The sequence below is a fragment of the Astatotilapia calliptera genome, chromosome 8 (genome assembly GCF_964374335.1).
Source record: "Astatotilapia calliptera chromosome 8, fAstCal68.1, whole genome shotgun sequence".
NCBI lineage: Eukaryota > Metazoa > Chordata > Actinopteri > Cichliformes > Cichlidae > Astatotilapia > Astatotilapia calliptera.
This window is the reverse complement of record NC_137429.1, coordinates 2,375,279-2,395,123: the sequence shown is the minus strand read 5'-3', so window position 1 is coordinate 2,395,123 and position 19,845 is coordinate 2,375,279. Positions and strand designations below refer to the sequence as shown.

General features: G+C 44.6%; 2 protein-coding genes across 2 annotated transcripts in view; one reads left to right on the top strand and one right to left on the bottom strand.

Annotated features, from left to right (window-relative positions):
- The window catches only part of LOC113027962 (wings apart-like protein homolog), a 35,140-nt gene extending 24,814 nt beyond the window's left edge, over positions 1-10,326 (top strand). The window contains exons 14-20 of the mRNA XM_026177828.2: positions 4,534-4,670; positions 4,773-4,888; positions 5,034-5,207; positions 6,362-6,578; positions 6,667-6,755; positions 7,125-7,220; positions 9,902-10,326. Coding sequence (XP_026033613.1) covers positions 4,534-4,670; positions 4,773-4,888; positions 5,034-5,207; positions 6,362-6,578; positions 6,667-6,755; positions 7,125-7,220; positions 9,902-9,967 — 895 coding nt within the window. The 3' untranslated portion in view covers positions 9,968-10,326. The remainder of the gene's footprint in view (positions 1-4,533; positions 4,671-4,772; positions 4,889-5,033; positions 5,208-6,361; positions 6,579-6,666; positions 6,756-7,124; positions 7,221-9,901) is intronic.
- Positions 10,327-12,562: 2,236 nt separating this feature from the next.
- On the bottom strand, positions 12,563-13,767 carry atoh1c (atonal bHLH transcription factor 1c). Its single transcript, XM_026177830.2, has one exon. The coding sequence runs from the start codon at positions 13,618-13,620 to the stop codon at positions 13,054-13,056; it is 567 nt and encodes a 188-aa protein (XP_026033615.1). The 5' UTR covers positions 13,621-13,767; the 3' UTR covers positions 12,563-13,053.
- Positions 13,768-19,845: the final 6,078 nt, after the last annotated feature.

Genomic DNA, 19,845 nt, shown 5'->3' with positions numbered 1-19,845 from the left:
AGTGCAGAATTATTAGGCAAGTTGTATTTTTGAGGAATAATGTTATTATTGAACAACAACCATGTTCTCAATGAACCCAAAAAACTCATTAATATCAAAGCTGAATGTTTTTGGAAGTAGTTTTTAGTTTGTTTTTAGTTTTAGTTATTTTAGGGGGATATCTGTGTGCAGGTGACTATTACTGTGCAGAATTATTAGGCAACTTAACAAAAAACAAATATATACCCATTTCAATGATTTATTTTTACCAGTGAAACCAATATAACATCTCCACATTCACAAATATACATTTCTGACATTCAAAAACAAAACAAAAACAAATCAGCGACCAATATAGCCGCCTTTCTTTGCAAGGACACTCAAAAGCCTGCCATCCATGGATTCTGTCAGTGTTTTGATCTGTTCACCATCAACATTGCGTGCAGCAGCAACCACAGCCTCCCAGACACTGTTCAGAGAGGTGTACTGTTTTCCCTCCTTGTAAATCTCACATTTGATGATGGACCACAGGTTCTCAATGGGGTTCAGATCAGGTGAACAAGGAGGCCATGTCATTAGTTTTTCTTCTTTTATACCCTTTCTTGCCAGCCACGCTGTGGAGTACTTGGACGCGTGTGATGGAGCATTGTCCTGCATGAAAATCATGTTTTTCTTGAAGGATGCAGACTTCTTCCTGTACCACTGCTTGAAGAAGGTGTCTTCCAGAAACTGGCAGCAGGACTGGGAGTTGAGCTTGACTCCATCCTCAACCCGAAAAGGCCCCACAAGCTCATCTTTGATGATACCAGCCCAAACCAGTACTCCACCTCCACCTTGCTGGTGTCTGAGTGGGACTGGAGCTCTCTGCCCTTTACCAATCCAGCCACGGGCCCATCCATCTGGCCCATCAAGACTCACTCTCATTTCATCAGTCCATAAAACCTTAGAAAAACCAGTCTTGAGATATTTCTTGGCCCAGTCTTGACGTTTCAGCTTGTGTGTCTTGTTCAGTGGTGGTCGTCTTTCAGCCTTTCTTACCTTGGCCATGTCTCTGAGTATTGCACACCTTGTGCTTTTGGGCACTCCAGTGATGTTGCAGCTCTGAAATATGGCCAAACTGGTGGCAAGTGGCATCTTGGCAGCTGCACGCTTGACTTTTCTCAGTTCATGGGCAGTTATTTTGTGCCTTGGTTTTTCCACACGCTTCTTGTGACCCTGTTGACTATTTTGAATGAAACGCTTGATTGTTCGATGATCACGCTTCAGATCAATTTTGAGACTGCTGCATCCCTCTGCAAGATATCTCACTATTTTTGACTTTTCTGAGCCTGTCAAGTCCTTCTTTTGACCCATTTTGCCAAAGGAAAGGACGTTGCCTAATAATTATGCACACCTGATATAGGGTGTTGGTGTCATTAGACCACACCCCTTCTCATTACAGAGATGCACATCACCTAATATGCTTAATTGGTAGTAGGCTTTTGAGCCTATACAGCTTGGAGTAAGACAACATGCATGAAGAGGATGATGTGGACAAAATACTCATTTGCCTAATAATTCTGCACTCCCTGTATATCCTGTGTGTGTCATCGCCATCATCTTTTTGTTGCTTCATTTCCTGGTTGTGACATCCTGTCAGTCATAGCGGTGACCTTTCGACCCTGACCCCTGCTGTCAGCAGAGTCTCCGCTTTGGTCTCTGTTCATTCTTTAGTGTGTTTTAGTCGTCGAGGTGTTCTGATTCATACAGACAGACCAGATTTTGTGCGTTTACGGTTTATTTTATACATTGGTTGAATTTAATTATAATTCATACTAAATAAACAAAGAGAACTTATTAGTGAGCTTCCTCAAACTCTAAGTTTGAGGAAATTTTACAGCTGGCTGTGTCAGCGCTGCTGTCTACAGCAGTGAAATGCTCTGTTTTGTATTGAAGAATAAACAGTTAAAATCTTCCCTCTAATCATTTGTGGATTCATCACATTTCTGTCCTGTGACGTCTGATTTTCCACCAGCTTTCCAGGTTTTACATATACGACTGGCACAAAGTGCTTTTCTGGTCTTTATGACCACTTTATCCAGCAAGTCGCATTCACCCGTTCTCACATTCACACCTCTGGCCGTGTTGCACCATTTAATCTCACCTGAATCTTTGGCCTGTGGGAGGGGCTTAACGCAGTCACCTGGAGAACATGCGCGGCACAGCGAGGCCCAGCTGATCCGACTACGTAAACATGAACCGGTCAAGTGAGCACCTGACGTCAGCCCAGCCTCGGGTCCCTCCGTCGGTAAACTGAAGCTCCTCTCAGCTGCAGAATGATGCACCAATCTCTGTACTCACTGTTCATCAAGTCAAACTCCAGCATCTGTCGCGCTGCGCTGAGTTAATTTACCTTCTTGCGTCCTTTGTGTGACCGGACCTTTGCCCTCTGCAGAAGGTCTGCAGTGAGGGTGGGGGTCGAGGATGATGAGGATGAAGGTCGAATGGCTCGACAAAGAGCTGCTGTTCCCTCGGGCGGGTGACACAGGCCTCAGTCTGAGCCTTCAGCTGTCCGCTGCGCTAACTCGATTAACCCCAGAAACTGCGGGGTGAGTGGGAGAGCGAGCACCGCCATCTAAGCTCTCTCTCTCACACACGCAGCTGAAACTGTGAAGTTACTCTCACACACTCCAACAGTGTTTACTCTTCATCACTCACTCCTGTTTTCCTCCTCTTCCTCCTGACTCCTCCTGGTTCCCACACACGCTGCCCTCATTGTTTCAAACCAAACTCGACCCTGAGCTGCTTTGAGACTTTCAGCTGTCTGCAGGATTAATTTAATAAGCCCCGTAACAACCCCATCTCTCTCTCTCTCTCTCTCTCTCTCTCTCTCTCTCACACACACACACACACACACACACACACACACACACACACACACACACACACCCCCCCGTCCTTTTGCTTATTGACGAGCCTCGTCTGCATCTGGACACAAACGCATCACTCTGTTAAATTAAGCAGAGCGAAATGTAAAAGTTGTGAATATGAAGCCTGTCACAGAGCGCCCAGCTGTGTGCTGCACCCTCCGGACTCATTGCTGATAGAATTATCATATAAAGGAAGTTAATGATGCTCCTTGTTTTATTTTTGCCTGCACTTGTTGTCTTGACTGTATTTCCCTGTAAGTGAACCAGAAGAGTGAAAGCCCAGCTTAAGGCCAGACTTAGCAAATCTGGAACTGTTGAACTCTGATGAAGCACCTCTGAGCTGCAGCGAGACGATGAATGCGATGAGCTCGTTCAGTCCTGGTGTCGGTTCCACGCCCCATAAATGGGAGATTTAAGGCAGGAGGGACACTCGGCATAAACTCTGTGTCGGAGCAAACCTGCTAACAGGGCCGTCTGTAGCGTGTTTTAACAGATGGATGTAGCCACCATACAGTCACATCTTTGACCCTTTTTGTCTCAGTGTTAGTATTTTGGTCACAATCATGTTGGGTTTTCCACCCAGAGGCACTTAGCTGAGCTATCAAACAACACAAACAGTGTTGTTCATCACACAGATAACCTGGAGCTCAGGTTTCTCGGATGGTCTTTGAGCAAAATTAACTGCACAGCAGGTCTTATTATTTGACAGACAATTGCATTAAAATGCTCTAAAAGGCTACAGTAGCACAAGCACGGTGCAGAGGTGCAGTTCACTGACGGCCATCCGTGTCAGTACAATGAGTCGCGCACCTAATAATGCAAACTTTAAGCCTTAAAACAGTTTAAATGTCTTGATTTTCAGAAAGGGGTCGATTGAGAGGACTAAACCGTATTTCTGTATCAGGCTGTGAACATGTTCATTCCTGCTGTACAGTTGGATATTTGAACACTGCAGTCTGTGGGGACTGACTCACTCATGGAGCCAGCCCCGAGTGGACATTTGAGGAACTGCAGTTTTTAGCATTTGCAAGTTTCCACGTTAATTTTCCAAAGGTGGACCAAGTATTTCTGCCTCATTTTTACATTCATGTCTAAGTCATTTCTCCTCTTTTCCCTTCTCTGTACCCCACAATCAGTTTCCTGTGACACACCACCTGCCATTTTTTTTCTCCTTCCTCTCGTTGTGTCCTGATGTTCAGACTCTGGTTTCTGCTCTGTTTTCAGTCACCACTGTCATTAGATTTAATTTGGTTATTTACATCAGGCTGCTGCCCTGCCTTGCCCCTCTGCGGTTGCAGCCGTCCTCAAGAAAGAGTGAGTGTGTGTGAATGCTGCTCTGTTTTATGATGGAGTAGAAAAGGAAGGAGGCGAGTCATGTTCAGACATCTGGATGTGAGCGCAGTTTGCACTGAGGACGATCAAGTGACTGTAAATGAAAAGGAGGACCAGGTGAACCCGCATGGACCGGCTCATTTTAGCTTGAATTTCTTGGTAACACAAAGGTTTATGGGACATTTGTTCAGAGTTATCAGTGTGCAGCCCTTTCAGTTATGTGTTTAGCACTTGGTAAGTAAGGTCAGTAATTATTTGGAAGAAATATTGAGCCTAGTTCTGTGAAGTTACCGGGCCTCTCTTTGTCTGTCAGGGCGCTGAGCAGGTGTGAGGAGATGATCCAGCGTTACAGCAGGGAGGTGAAGTCCGACAGAGCCGCGGTGGGGAAAGCGGTGGAGGACTGCATGAGGGCCATCATAGGAGTCCTGCTCAACCTGACACATGACAACGGTTAGTGCACCAAAACACTCCAAACACACTTTACTGCGGCTTATTGAAACACTTAAACATTATTAATCTGATGGATAAACGTGTGTGAAACTCGGTCTGCAGAGTGGGGCAGCACGAAGACGGGAGAGCAGGAGGATTTGATAGTGACGGCTCTGAACTGTGTTCTCAAAGTCCCTCAGTATCTTCCTCAGGAGCAGAGGTTCGACATCAGAGTACTGGTGCGTATTAAACATGAGTGATGTGACCGTTTCCATCACAGGTTTGGGTTAAAATTAGACTTAAAGTGGTATTAATGTTGACAGCAGTGAAAACAGAGTTAAAATGACTGACCCATGAGTGCCACTGTGTGTTTGCTGCGTTCAGGGTCTGGGTTTGCTCATCAACCTGGTGGAGTACAGTGCCAGGAACAGGTACTGCCTTATGGAGATGGAGATGGAAGGGGGCCAGGGTCCCTGCGACTCCACCGTCCTGCTCAACCCTCAGCACCAGGACATCGCCAGCACGGGCCCGCTGAGCGCCATCGCTGCTCTTGTACAGGTACAAACTCAGGAGTGGATGGAAAAACCCAAAGAAGAGTACGATAAACGTGTGTGAAACTCGGTCTGCAGAGTGGGGCAGCACGAAGACGGGAGAGCAGGAGGATTTGATAGTGACGGCTCTGAACTGTGTTCTCAAAGTCCCTCAGTATCTTCCTCAGGAGCAGAGGTTCGACATCAGAGTACTGAAGTGAAGTCGCCACTTTACAAACATAAATGTCCATATTTTAGGAACAAACTATCAAAATGTTTTGTTTTTGTAAATCCGGTTATTTTTTTTAAAGTTTTCGTTTGTATTAAAACTTTCTGCAGCTCAGAGAGGAGCGAGTGTGGATCTGCTGCACTCTCTGTCACTTCAGTTGGTTTATTTCACCAGAAAAGGGGAAATTTCCCTCCCAGAATAGGCTCTAAAATAATACTGGATGCTTTTAAATTCTTTCTCACATGCCGACCTTCATTCAGATTCATCTCGGTGCTCAGTGTGGACCCTTCTCAGTTTGGAAGGAGAAAATAAACCTTTGTATGAGCGACGTCTCGTCGTGGGTAGTTTTGGTGTCATCTGTCAGGTGTAGAGTTTAGTTTTCTGCTTCCCTCTAAAACAGTTAAGATCAGACTGAATTGAATTTGTCTCCTGGTGTTCAGACGATTCACAGCATTAAAAGAAAAGGCTGATCATTCCCTCACTGCGTCTTTGATTAATGGAGCACAATCATGATTAATGTCTCCAGCAGCAGCTGTGAGGAATATTTCAAGCTCACTTTTATGTTTTAGTGTGAAAATTAATGCTCGCGTGATCCTCTGAGTTGAGTTTGTCTCGTCTGCGTTTTGTTCTCTTCTGCCGTCTTACTCAGCGTTTCCTATGAGCTCCATTAAGTCGGTCCTAAATATCAGTCACTGCCTGTCAGGAAACCATCTGTGAACTGTTTTCATGGATGTCGTTTCTGCATTTGAAAAGTGCATAAACCTGCTCTTTTATTCTGTCCAGCAGGGGGCGACCCCTCTGCTGTAAAAACAATCAGATGGTATCGAAATCTGAGAGGAAGTTATTGGGAAACTTTGGCTAGCTTCAAATCTTATTGAACACAAAATGATGATTGTGTATATACAGCCTATAAATCGCTTGGCCTTGGTTCTGATGTTCTCTGTCGCCCTCAGCTGTTCCTGCAGCGGGAGCGGGCCGCCGTCCTGGCCGAGGCCCAGACCGACGACCTCATAAAGGAGGCGCCGAAAGCTGCTTTGGACCAGAGCGGCCAGTGGCAGGAGACGGGCGGCGAGATCCAGTGGGTCGCCAACGACAACGACTCCGACAAACAGGACGAAGGCAAGAAGAAGAAGGAGGACGAGGAGGACGAGGAGCTGGACCTAAACAAAGGTACAACCAGAGTGTGGCTTTGATCACTCCTGACGATCGTTACCATCGAGCAGCAAAAAGTGAGACATGATCCTCGTTTCTGTCCCAGCTCTGCAGCATGCAGGGAAGCACATGGAGGACAGTATTGTGGCCTCCTACACGGCACTGCTGCTGGGCTGCCTATGCCAGGGGAGCCCGGTGAGTCTGACACACACACACACACACACAGAGTTGTGTATCTGTAAGTTGAGAAGACGTCACCCTGACTCATTTATTTCCTGGAGACGAACATCAAAACATGAATGAATTGCATGCTGGGTATGTGCTTTATGTCCCCATAATGCGACTGACAGATTTGTGTGTCTGTAGGCAGTTTCTCAAAGTTTTCACCTGCATTTTAAACACAGTAGAAACACATTTACCCTCAAAAACACATAAATGCAGCCTCATGACACACTGAGGCGTACAGTTCACAGCAGCACTTGTTGTTCTGAGGCTTCAGAGCTCGTTTGAATTTGTCTGATTCATCTTCGTGTGTGTGATTGATTTCTTTTGACTGTCCTGCAGATGAATGTGACTACTGTGAGAGAGAACCTGCCTAAAGGAGATTTCTCCATCATGACAGAAATGCTGAAAAAGTTCCTCAACTTCATGAACCTCACTGTGAGTCACAGCTTCAATAAAAGAATCCCTGTAATGTGTTTAGTTCTGTTCTAGTGAGCACGGAGAGAAAAGTCCTGATGACTCGGATCCAAACGTACTCTGAATATGTTTGGGGATCATTTATGTATTTTTTTAAATTAAAGCTTAAAACTTCTTGTGGAGATGATCATCGTTTTACATAAAGAAATGTTGCTGAAGCAGATAAGAAACAAAAATGTTGAAATTTTGACCCCTGGCCTTTTTTATAAGCTAGTTTATCAAATCACCGTATATCCTGCTCATGTTGGACACATAAACCCGGAAGCGCGGGTCGTTTTACCCAAATACATGAAGGGGGGAAGATTTCAGAACCGAGCGAGTTTGTAGAAACGCATCAGAGCTGCGATAAAACACGGTATAAAGGAGGGACGTCGCTACGCTGACGCCAACTATTCTGAAGCCATTTTGTCACAAAAAACTGGATGTGACAAGGAGGGGTGGGTCTCATCCTGAAATCACTTGCTCATTGGCTAAAGACTTGTCAATCACAAGCCATTAGCCAATGAGCAAGCACCACTGGCTTTGTTGAAACGTGGCATGACCAAGATTTACGAAAGCAGGAAATTGTGTACTGAGGCTTAGACGGGGAGCCGTTTTCCCATAGGATGCTTTAGGACCACAAGTCGACTTGCAACCACAGTTATCGCCATCTGGTGGTCATCAGATAGAATGCAGGTTTTTAGGCACTTCGGAACTGGCTTTGTTTTTATGAATGAAGCTACATCTACGCTTGTTTTCACTGTGAAGGCAATAAAAACGGCGTACGTTTACTCTGACAGCATACTGGCTGTTATGCGTTACATTAATGGACACATTAGCTACAATTCCAGCATTTGCTTGTTCAACATAATGTGTTTATACTAGAGATGGACCGATCCGATATTACGTATCGTGTCGGTCCGATACTGACCTAAATTACTGGATCAGATATCGGAGAAAAATAAAAAAAAGTAATCCGATCCATTAAATATCACGAAAGCACCTCACAAAATTTGCAACACGCCGTAACTCGCCTCAGAACGTTAGCACGTCGGAGCAGTATGCATCACGTGATAGAGCGGCTGTGGCATGCGGGACCTGTCGGTGGTCTGGATAGCATTTGGAGCTTCGCTAGCAACCCGGCATTTCATCTCCGACAAAGTTATCCCCGAGAGAAGTAAAGCAAGTGTGTAAGTCCATCTCTGAATGTTTGTAAAGCATTCCCACGTTAAGCTTAACGAGCGACTGCCTCTCGCTCTCAGGCTGCTACTTCAATCATGAAACTGATCAATGATCAGCTGATCGGCTTTTCTGTCTCGAGTCCGTGTCTCTTGTTTGTTTTTGGCCCACTTTGCACCAGAAAGAGGAAACCAGCGGCTGAACAACAGCAGCACGTTTAAGCTTGATCAGCTGTTGTTAGAATTTATTTAATATTACTTTCTACACCAGGATCTTTTTCTACAGCTGACGGCTGGTAACTGTGCAGGGGCGGATCTAGCAAAGTTTAGCCAGGGGGGCCGATAGGGCATGAACAGGGAAAAGGGGGCACAAAGACATACTTTTCTTTCTTATTCTCATTTAAAATGTCTAGCTTTTAATAAATAATTATCTTACACCCAAAGTTTTAATTTGATGCAAAATGAATAGAAGTCAATTACTGTATATAGTGACTATTAAGTCTAATATATATACCCTAGTAAGCTATAGTACTTTTTCCTTTGGGAAGGTACCATCTGTGCAGTCTGCAATTTTGCTGAAGAAAGATGTTGAATCTATTTAATATTTCTTGAAAAATAATTGATTTCTGTGCATTTTTTTTCACACTGCATCAAATTAAGGTTGATTACGTCGATTAAGCATCATGAGGTGGAGCGTGAGGGGTGGTTCCTTATTTTTTATTTATTTATTTTTGTTGTTGCTGGGAGTTGGAACCCTATTAGTTAGGTTGCTTAATATTTACGCTAAGTACTCTTTAAAATACCAGAATAGGGAGGATGGTGTAGGTTTAAGTTTATTAGATTGATCAGTATTGCTGAACTATGAAATTTTTTTTTGCATACAGGTATAACAGAATAGCTTTAGTGTAGTTGTTGTTTTAAACTTGAGTATGAACTTATACAAAATGCAGCAAGATATTTAAAAAAAAAAACAACAATTTTGTTGATTAAAAAACACTATCGGATTCATATCGGTATCGGCAGATATCCAAATTTATGATATCGGTATCGGACATAAAAAAGTGGTATCGTGCCATCTCTAGTTTATACATCATCATTACCTCCAAGCAGAACTATCACAGCTGTTGCTGACTGCGAAACGTAGTCGCTGTTTCACAAAGGTGGACGTGAGGCTGCTGTAAGTCCAGACTAACGCAACACTGAAACTCGTTCCACAATATCAAACTGATATATTCTGATTAGTGTTCGACGTAATCCTTCATCTGCCCTGTGCTGCTCTCCGCCCGACGTCTGTCAGACGCAGACTAATGAGAGAAAATGCTCATTATTCAACGACGATTATCAGACAAGTTTATTCAAGAGTAAAATCTGTGATTTAAATAAAAAACCAGCAGTGAGTTTGTTGAAATGGTGAGAAAGAAACGATCTGCACGTCTAATTTTCCAGGTGTGTGTGTGTGTTCTGACCCCTGCTTCCTCTCTGCAGTGTGACGTCGGCACCACAGGACAGAAGTCCATCTCCCGGGTCATTGACTATCTGGAGCACTGCTAGAGAGAAGTCTGTCTCAAATACGTACTCACACAAAAAGACACATGCAACACAACCATCTCCTTCATCATCGTTACCACCATCACCACCACCTCAGAGTCGACCGCTGGAGTAAACTAACGGGACGTCGTCCTCTTCCTCCTTTTAAAGGAGCTTCACCTCGGCAGCGCTGGAAACAGCTCGTTTCCTCTGTGACTTTAAAGGATAAACCCTTTGAAGCTGCAGCAGAGATCACATGCTTTTGTTTTTCTGAAGAATCCAAGTCAGTATTTGGTTGTTACTTCTTCCTTTTTCCTCAGTTTAAAAAAGTTGCTCAGAGCGATGTTTTTCTTCTTCTCTGATAAATTCCATTTCAAAGCGTCTCCTCACCTTCTCAGCCCCTCCCTCGTGAAAACCCCTTTCGTATTGAGCAATGGCAGATTGGAGTGAAGCTGCCCCCCCCCCCCCCCCCCCCCCCAGCCTGCCATCAAAGCCTCGCGGCCCTGAGCGCGGCCTTTTGGAGCTGATAACTGCCAAACAAACAAGCTGAGCTCTTTAAAAAGAAGAGATGGCTTTTACTTTGAAAACGTCAACCCCGGCTCCTCACAGGCCGCCTCATTTCTCTCACGCTGTGTTCTTCTTCTCCTCTTTGCTGCTGTAACCTCTTGGCTCTGTTTGAAGGAGGTGCTTTAGCGCTGAGAAACCACGCGTATTGATCATTTGTGGGCGGAGGGTGGGAAGCCTGACCCGCGGTGAAGTCGAGGTGGGACTGCTTGCTTTTGTATGACACCTCGTTTCGTGGCGGCGCCTTTGTGCCGACTTCACACCTGACTCTCAAAGCTTTTGGGGGTTTTAGAAACTTTGGACAACCTCTGCTTCCAAAAAGCAGAAAGTTTTTCCCTTTCAAACGATCGATCTCGCTCAACATCAAAAGCTTTGTGTCTCAGCGGGTTCCCGAGCCCCCTGGGCCAGAACCGGTCCTCCTCCTGCTCCTTTCAATTACCGCCAGGCCTTTGAGCTCGCCGCTCATGGTGGAGACTTCAGTTACAGTAAAGACGGCCGAGTAAGCCCCCCCAGTCTGACAGGTGAAGGCCAGGCTCGTTGCTTTTGAACTGGGCCGCCAGCAGAGGGGTTTTCACAGAGGAGGTCGATTGTTTGTCCCTCCTGCTCAGGTGTTTTTAGGAGGAAACACTGTAGCTGGAGCTCAAGATCCTCAAACCCGCAGTTTAACTCCAAATCCTGTGTTTGGACTTTCCAAGAGTGCATCACTCTCTAACGTACATTTCAGCGATGCTGAGGTTGGATTGGGAATTTGTAAATGATAGAAATCGGCCCCGTGCTTTTCCGTTGGACCTTCTGTGGTTTTCATCTTTGAAGCCTTTTCAGATGGCGCACCTGTGAAGAAGTCAAAACTCCAGCAGCGCTTACAGTACAAACAGCCACTCATTACACGTCAGCCATTGCACTTGTAGCTTTAACCCGCCCCGGCCTTTCCTGTCCTCTGTGCACCGTCAGTGCAGCTGAAGTTCCAGAGATGTTCCCTGATGGGGGAAAGGGAAGTCTGGAGCCTTAAACGAGTCATTTCTGTTCCTCCTTCCTTCAAGTGCAGCGTTGTAACTAAAGGCTTTATTAATAGAATAAATAGATATGAGTTAGTTTGAAAAGATTTCCAGCCTCATTGTTGTTAAAAAGCTAAAAAAAAAGTTATTTAAGTTTAGTGTCACATTTCGTCAGTTTGGAGACTCTCAAAAGAGCGAAACTCCAGGGGAACATGTGAGTCTTTCACACAATAGAAACACTGTTTTTTCCAATAATTTCATTGGAAGATGTCTCGGATAAGCCCCGCCCACTCCATTAAAACCATACAGCCTTGGTCTAACTCTCACTGGGCGCCTCAAACTGAGGCGTCCCTTCAGTTGCTTTATTAACCCTTTAATGACCTCCAGCTAATAAGCTTGTTATAAAGGAAACCTGAATAAGAAAGAAAAGAAGAAAGATGGCCGTGAGCATCGTTTTAGTGTTGGCTCTTTGTCTGCAGCCACGCTCAGGTCCCCACAGTCGCTCATCAACGCTGAAACCCGTGGCACTAAAGGTCACTGCTGTGAGATAAAGGACACAGACGCTGTCCATAGAGGCCAAAACAGGTTTTTAAATTCCAGCAGTCTGCGCGTGTTAATTACTGCTGTAAATCTGTCACATTTTAATGCGAGTGTGTGGGGACCCACTCGCTTTTGGAGCCTCAAGTGGATGCTAGAGGACCTGCAGTGGTTGACGCTAGCTTGGTTTCCTTCGTTCCTGCTTTAAGCTAAAGATTCGCCTTTGAATTTCTTTTCTCGAAAACAGATTTTTTTAAAGGTCCAGATTAAGAGAGAGAGAGCATCGTCTGAGCAAGCTAACGTTGAAAGTTGTCACGTCTGTTCCTTTGTGCTCTGTGGCGTTTGTCATCAGCGCCGTGAGCTCCTGCTGCTGTTTGATTTCATCTTTAGAGCTGGAAAAAAAAATGACATTGAATTGACCTTTAAAGATTGTGTCATTGTTCATGTGGTTTTGTATTTGTTTGTCTGTGGACATCAGCGCGCACACACACACACACACACACACGTTAAAACTTCACACTCCTTTATGAAAAGTTTACAAGAGCTTTATTCACAGACGTCTGGAAGAATGAATGGAAGAGCTTTTTGTACATAGTTTCCTGTAAATAGATTGGACCTCCTCATGTAGGAGGGGAGCGATGGAGGGAGTTTGGGACGGAGGGGGCAGTTTGGGGAGGGTCGTGGGTGGGCCGGGGTTAAATTTAAATTTAGACCGTAGACTCTACTTTTCTGAATCTGATTCTATTTTTTCTTTTTTCTAAGCCTTTTTCTCCCAGCCGTGTTGTTGTTTTTGGACAGACAGAGAGCTTCTTAACGAGCCGCCTGCAGGAAAACTTGATCTTTGTACCAATTTGCAGACCGATGTCTTTGGTTACCTGTACATAATTTTAAAATAATAAAAATTGATACTTTGAGTAATTCTGGCACAGAGTTTTTCTTTCTGTCGTCCTCGGTGTCTGAGTCCTCGAACACGTGAAACACGTTTTGGTCCTTTAATGTCTGACGCTGAAAGAATCACAGATATTCACGTCCCCCCTGCACGTCCTCCTCGGGGCACCCCGGGCCTCCGCCGCTGCTCCTGGCCGTGTGGAAGTGCCTCTCGGGCCGAGGCGGATCCCCGGCCGCCGGCGCTTTGTCGGTGCCCGGGCTGCGTGCTCCGCCCGCGCCCTGCTGCAGCAGCTCGCTGAGGGTGGAGATGTAGATCTGCGCCATCTGCAGGGTCTCGGACTTGGACAGCTTCCGGTCGCTGTCCGTGTTGGGAATAACGCTGCGGAGCCGGTCAAAGGCCACGTTCAGTCCGAGCATCCTGCGCCGCTCGCGGGCATTGGCCGCTAGACGCCGGCGTCTCTGTGCGCGCTCTAGAGCGCTCGTGTCCGGCGGCAGGTAATGCAGCGCGCCCCCGGCGGGACCAAGCCGGAGCTCCACGATGGCGCGCGGGGGGTCCCGGTAGTCCCCGGAGCGGTCCGGTGCGAGGCTCCGCTGCAGCAGCGCGTGGAGATCCGCATGGAGAGCCGAGGCCGCGGGACCGCACTCAGAGTCCACGGACACGAAGGGAGCGAAGAGGCTTTTACGCGGAGGCATCTCTGCTCCTCCTCCGCTCTCCCCTTTCTCCTTGTCCTACTGTCTACTTCTTCCTCTTCTCCTCCTCTTGTCTCCTTCTCCTCCTTCACCAAACGGCCACAGCCGCTGAGCCTCACCGGGACCCTTCACGTTTCTCAGCATTGATGGGAGAATTTATGGAGTGGGGGGCCTTGCGTGCTTCGGGGGCGTGGACAGGGTCGTGTGCTGCTCAGTGAACTTTGCCAGATGCGCAGCTGGAAGTCGATTAACCGAGTTCATCAAAAGAGGATTAGAAGCGTCTCAGTGCGCCGCTGAGGGCTGAAGAGGAGGAGGACGGAGAGCGCCAGCAGCCACGGTGTGAAGTTTCACTCACACAAACTTCACGTACAGTTTTTCAATTATAAAAAGTTTGTAATAAGAGTTTGGAGCTGAAAGCAAACTTGTGTCGTGCAGCAGATCATTTAAGAAGCAGTGAAACATTTTAGCGCTCAGATTTAAAGAAAACGTGTTTGTATGTTAGTCTGAGTACAGCTGGTACACTTCCACTGCTTCCATCACCACACAGATGTTAGTGAAGGAAGTATTTCTCTGTTCTGTCACCAGAAATCTGCACAATTAGTTTCTTTCCCACACAGAAACATTCATCCCAACATGGAACAGTTGGAACAATCATTCATGCTGAGAAGCTGCACGACCAGTTTAATGCAAACACATTTAAAAAAAGTCAAAATTTCAGTTATGAATTAATTTGATGAAGATCAGTGAAAAGGGATCATTTGTAAAACAAACAGCAGATGAATAGATTCTCTCTTCTTCATTCAAACATTATTACTCTGCAGAGTAAAATTAAAATAAAAAAACAAACATGAAAATAAATCCGAAAAGTAAAAAAGAAAAAAAATCTACATGTAGTTTGGGACCAGAACTGGCCTGCCAGAGGGCGCACTGTGGTCCACACAGGACGGAGCATCATTCATTCAGTATTCAAAGATGAAGGAAATTCTACATCAACAATTTTTTTTCTTGTTGTTTATGTTTGTTGTTGTTGTTGTTTTAAATCATCCTCCTCTGAAGGTTTTGTGTTTCAGAAAATCACATTTTAAATGTGAACTTTGTAAAAGAGACGCAGGTTATTAACTCTAAGGTTCAGCTGACCATCGAGTGAAGGTTTGGGAGCAAATAATTAATAAATTCCCAATCTGCGCATGTTTAAATGGAAAGTTTGAGGCCGCCCTGTCACACAGCAGCCATGTTTAATGATCTCTAATTGTGATTAATCAGATGTTTTCACTGGTTTTTGTCTTATTTTCTGTTATTTGATTGAAAGTTGACATCACATCTGTTTCTTTTTCACGTGTTGAGGCAGAAACTTTATTCAAATTCAAGATTTTACTTGTTTTCTTACTTCTGTGGTGATGAAACACCGGCGCGCTCTGTGAGGAAGAGTCCACAGTGTTTATATTTCTTACAGAAATATAATTTCCCTCATAATCGGTCATTTAGGATCTTGTTTTTCATGTGGCTTTTTTTAAGTTACCTGTAATATCCCCACAGAATTCAGGTAACTTTTTTTTCTGCGAACACATTTGTCCTTCAGATCAGAATTAATCTAAGTTTTGTCTGTAATGAGCTGGGAGAAAACTTCAATCCTTCTTTTTGTGTCCAGACTAAACAGATTCTCCCTCCATGCCGGTGTTGGGACATTTAAGCCTGCAGCAGAGAACCCTGGTTTGAAAACTGTGAAACAAATGATGTTTGGATCATCTTTAGAACCAAGTTCTAAGACGTTAGGCCTCTTCTCTGTTTCAGCAAAGGACAAAAATGTCTCCCCGCCTCTCTACAGGTGGACAAGTCGCCTGGACAGGTGGAGTAGAGGACATGATGATTACTACATCTCTGACCTCGCATCGCCTCCAGGTCCCTGGAACAACATCTGTTTCCTTAAACCGCACTTTCACTGGAGAAATCATTTTGACTGCAGTTGAATAAATTCTTATTTTGTTCCACTTTGCAACTAAACGTGTAAATATAGATTCAAGTCTCCAGCCAGCGAAGGACTAAGGAAGAAGAAGGTTTTCGTCCCAGCCTTGTAATCCTGTCCGACTTTGGGCTGAGCATTAATTATTCATGCACAGTGACATGAATAAATGCCACACAGAGCACGTAGGTGAAGACATTTTCTTGGTTTAATAGTATTTTTTCCTAAATGGCTGGGGGATGATGTTAGCATCACACACTTGATTAAAAAGCTCAGCGTTTCACGGCTGCAGCGTCCTTGAGTTTCCCTCTGCAGGCTGCTGAGACATTTGTCTGATGTATTAAAGCTCGTCACTGGAACTTGCTTTTAAGGTTAATTAAAAGTGTTGTGCTCCCGGAGGTTAAAGCCTGACGATGACTGACAGCCGCTGGCAGCCTCGTATCCTCTGGACAGACTCTAATGGGATTTAGCAGCGTGTCCCGGCCGCCGTGTGCCAGCGCTCTGGCGGGCCGGGCCTTTGCAAACGCCACAGCGTGCCACCGAGATGCCACAAAAATGGCTGCGTGACACACGGGAGCATAATGGACTCCTTATGGCCGGGGGTGGGGGGGACCCTCGCTGTCTGGGGCCCCTGGCTCATTTTCCTTTTATCCTCCAATCTGGAGCACGTGGGGAGGTTTGGCTTCACGCCTTAGCTGACAGTTGCTGGCACGCTCCGCTTTATTAAAGCCAATGAAACGGCTCATTGCAGCCAGAGAGCGGACACAGGCCGCAGATCAAACCCTCCCACCGCTGTGACGCGCCCGTGCAGATGACACGTACACGCCACACCGACCTGCTGCACATCTGCAAGTTTGGCTTTTTCTGGGCTTGTTGCAAAAAGTTTAACTTCTAATTTTTTTAAAGTTAAACAGAAAAACACTTTGTGTGTGTTTCAGCTGATTTCACACAGATCTGAAAGCGCACAAGCTCACATGTTTAAAACATTCCTCTGATATTCTCAAGTTAAACTGATTCTTTTTGTTTAATTCGAATTACTGAGGGGTCTTTTTTTAGCATGCTATTGTTTTTTGGGGAAACTTTATCATTAAGGCCACGACAAACGCTACAGTCTACCTGCAGAGTAAGATGTGCAATTATTGTATTTTCCCACAAAATTACCAAGAAATTACACTGTACTCAAAATTACTTATGCACAACCTAACCTGACATGTTGTTCTGCTTTGTTTGCCTTTAAGTATTTATATGCCAATGCAGTTATTATTATTATTATTATTTGGAAGGAGAGGAAAGCATACAGGTGATCTGCTCCTGTAGATGAAACGGGTAGCAAACATGTCACATGTGCCACCAGCTACAGGTGGGAACATCTTTCACCTTCAGCTTTATTTTTGTTTAAGTTATTTGTGTACACAGTGCAATACGAGGGTGTTTCCATTAGTTTTTGGACAAAAAAGGTTTCGAGGCGCGCTCAGTTCACGAGCTGCTCTCCTAAACTGATGTGCAGGTAATTTAACAACAAAAAGCCCTGAAATGAAAAGAATGAATTGCTCTCTGATGCTGACAGAAAGCACATCTGCATTCCTCTGTTTGGGAAGCAAACATGGAACGAGCGCTTATTAGTTAGAGGTAAGAGGTTTGGCTTCACTCGTTAACACGCTGCGCCTTATTAAACCCAATGAGACGGCTCGTTGGAGCCAGCGGACCGACATGGGCTGCAGATCAAACCCTTTTCCCACAGAGTCGCTGAAGCAACACAGCTGAGCTTTCTCTCCACAGTGGACTTTAACACAATAAGTCATTTCTGTCCAGATAAACTCAAATCTTTTACCCCACATTTATTCACCACCGTTCAAAGCTACCTGATCCTGGCTCGAGACGGTCACGTTATCACAATGACTCCATTTTCACTGCTGCTGACAAAAAACTATAAAATACCAAAGAGACATGAATTATCTCACAGCTGTAAATACTGGGACCAAAAAAAGATTTCTAAAATCATAAATGTCCGCCTGGGCGAAGCATGCGTTTCATCTTTGTCTGCTTCTTTTTGTTGAGTTTGGAATAAAAGCCTGCAGTGTGAACAGGAAGCCCAGCGTGTCAGTAACAGACAGGCTGAATGTCAGTCACCATGACCGCAGTGGTATCACTCTGTAATTTTTAATGTTCATTTCAGTGTCTTGTGTCAGAGACCAGCTGTCTGATAAATGCTTACATTTTTTTGCTTCTCTTTGCAGGTTATTTTCGCTCAGTCTGTCGACCTGAAAACCCATCTGCCAAAAGCTGAAATCTTAACAAGCTTCCTCATTTTTCCAGGCACCATTACACTCTAAAAGTCACCCAAATTGGCTAAAACGCAAACCAGTCTGAGTCAATTTAGCACCAAACACACTAATGTGATAGTTCACTCCGGGCAGAGTGACCAGATCCCGAAACGTGAATGTGGAGCAAAGAGTGTGTTTTTGTAGGACGACGTGAGAGCTGTTACTAATGCTGAGAAAAGTCAGAAGTTTGCGATAAAGTTTGACACTTTCATTAAAAAAGACAATAAAATGTATTTAATTCTCAATTCAATTCAGTTTTATTTATATAGCACCAAATCACAACAACAGCCACCTCAAGGTGCTTTATATTGTAAGGTAGACGCTACAATAATACACACAGAGAAAACCCAACAATCATATGACCCCCTATGAGCAGCACTTTGGCGACAGTGGGAAGGAAAAACTCCCTTTTAACAGGAAGAAACCTCCGGCAGAACCAGGCTCAGGGAGGGGCGGGGCCATCTGCTGTGATTGGTTGGGGTGAGAGAAGGAAGACAGGATAAAGACATGCTGTGGAAGAGAGACAGAGGTTAATAACAGATATGATTCAGTGCAGAGAGGTCTGTTAATACGTGTTCAGTGAGAAAGCTGACTGGACATGTTTAATCCCAAGACTCAGTTTCAATGAGCATTAATGGAATTAAAGGTCTTGAAGGTCCCCTCCTGCCTATCACAGTAACTGGTTTGATTTAGTGTGAACACTGTTCTCATAGATTGGCACATCACTTCTGAGTCACACCCTACAAAGCAGGATTTCAGTTGTGGTCAGACATTTCTGTCCAACCATCGGCATGAAGGTCAGAGTCATTCTGGGCCTTTAATGAATTTTTTTTCACGTCATGCTGAAGGTTCTACAGTATCTTTGACCGTGATTGACTAACATTGGTAGTTTCTCTTTGCAGCATAAAAATGGCAGCACTCGTTGGACTGATGAATACTCAGAACAGTTTAAAAGTCCAAGTAACTCAGTGGAGATCAGAACTGTCGAAGTGTGGAAGCTCTCTTGGAGCCATTTCTAAACAACTGCAGATCCCAAAATCAAACAATTCACATTTGTGAAACAAACAATTTTACGTAAGAACAATATGTATGTATTCTAGTGTGTCATCCAAGTAACTTGGCTCTTCTTCTAGAACTTGCCAAACTGTCTTTTGGTAAAGTTTTGTACAGTCAGATAAAACTACTGTACCAAGCATGGTGGTGGAAGCATCGTGTTCGGGGGCTGTTTTGGTACTGGTGACACTGGCAGAAGAAGAAGAAGGACCACCTCCAAATTCTTTAACTTCACCTCAAATCAATGGCTAGATGGAGAACAGCCAAGCCAACTTTATTTATAAAGCACGTTAAAAACAGTGAGCATTCACATGGAGTAGTCATTTTTCTTTTTTTATACTTATACTTAAGTACTTATACTAAGCCCTTTAAGACTGTACCTAAACAGTGACAATAAACCAACTAATTAAAATCAATTCTAAAAATCAAATATCCACCAAGAAAATGCCAGAAACTTGTTGATGGAAACCAAAACTGTCTGATCGAGGTGTAATTTAACCAAATGTTGGTATATTTGAGCCTCTATGTTACCTTTGAACCTGTGTTGTTCCTGTAGACCCTGTAGAAAAATTTAAACTTGTGCACCTATTTCGTGTTTTTTTTAAAGTCATTAAACTTCTGACCATAACTGTATGTCACTAACCGTCGTCTACACATTATTGTAACAGCTGTGGAGAGAACAGTGATCTTTTATTTCAGGAATTTTGACCAATTTGAAGTTTTGATTTTGAACCGAAGAAGCGTTCGGAGCTGGAAACATCTAAAGATGTCGGACTGAACGAGGAGACAGAACTAAGAAAGAAGGAAACAAGCCGAACCAGCCGACCATGTTCTGTGTGTGTCATCTGTCTCATATAACAAACATGACTACAAAGTTTCGGCTGCACAAAA